General features: G+C 51.1%; 1 protein-coding gene across 1 annotated transcript in view; it reads right to left on the reverse strand.

Moving 5' to 3' along the window:
- The window catches only part of rttn (rotatin), a gene marked incomplete at both ends in the record, with an annotated part of 56,946 nt that overhangs the window by 28,537 nt on the left and 27,068 nt on the right, over positions 1-1,341 (reverse strand). Inside the window, one exon of the mRNA XM_080543615.1 lies at positions 561-780. Within this exon, the coding sequence (XP_080399741.1) occupies positions 561-780 (220 nt within the window). The remainder of the gene's footprint in view (positions 1-560; positions 781-1,341) is intronic.

A 1,341-nucleotide genomic window follows, 5' to 3' on the forward strand; every position in this document is an offset into this window, starting at 1 on the left:
TGAGCCGAGCCGAGCTGAGCGGCGCGGTTCTTCTGGGCCGTATTATTGGTAGGGGCCAGATGGAATCTACGGGGTGCGGGTTTCTCATCAGTAGCTTGACGATGCTCTCTGCATGTTTAATCAATCCGACTGACTCTACTCGTGTATCCCATGGCCATGTTTGGGTTCTCGATTTTAATTAATTCCACAGGTAGGCCGGCTTTTAACTGACGACTCATTACTGCAGGAATAACTAGTTACTGCCTCTGCAGACGTCTGGCCCTGGCTGGAGGAAGAGGAGGGCACTTGGGAAGCGCGCGTGCACAGACACAGACACACACACACAGACACAGACACACACACAGATACAGACACAGACACAGACACAGACACAGACACACACACACTCAGACACAGATACACACAGACACAGACACAGATACACACAGACACAGACACAGACACAGACAGAGACAGAGACAGACACACAGACAGACACACAGACACAGACACAGACACAGACACAGACTCACACGCACACACATGCGCAGACAGACAGACAGACACACACACACACACACCTCCAGTAGGCCACTGAGGTACTTGAGGCAGAGGGAGTGGGGCTCCATTGAGGGACAGTGGGAGCTCCAGCCAGGCCGGGCCGTCAGGTTGACCATGCCCAGCAAGGTCCTCTCCAGGCTGGGCAGGCCATAGAAGCGTGGGGCGTCCGACACCCGGAGGCTCTGGAGTAAACGCACTGCCAGCTGACTCTCAAAGGGCCCTGCCATCACTACACACGTCCTGGGGAGGGGAGGGAGGGATGGGGGGGGAGAGAGAGAGAGAGAGAAGACAGAGGGAGAGGAAGGAAAGAGAGAGGAAGGAAAGAGGGAAAGACAATATAAGACAAAATAATTCTAGACTCTCGTCTCCTGGGTTAGAGATAAGGATAGCTCCCAATGTGGACTTATGCATGCCATGGGCATTGTTCATCCTCTGTCTCCTCCCTGGTTTAATGTCTTTAAACATTCATAGGCCCACAGGCGGTCTGAATAATATCACACACATGAACATTCATTCTTCACATATACGCACGACGCACACGGTAACAATCATGAAACTTTAATTCCGTTTTTTTTGATTCTAATTATTTTCCTTTGTTTTTTGAAAATTCATTAGGGACAAAGCCGATATATTTCTGGTCTGCGAGACACTTCTAGCTACAGCAGCAAGTGGGTGTCGCGGGTGGGAAGTGTCGGCGGTGCCTCCATAGCCCTCAGCTGTTCTCGTGGTGGAGGTGTACGAGACAAGTGCTTTCAAAACACACTGACTGATGAAACGCAACCTGTGTGTTCTCATTCATCA

The sequence above is a fragment of the Nansenia antarctica genome (assembly GCF_963989245.1).
Source record: "Nansenia antarctica genome assembly, chromosome: 12".
Lineage (NCBI taxonomy): Eukaryota > Metazoa > Chordata > Actinopteri > Argentiniformes > Microstomatidae > Nansenia > Nansenia antarctica.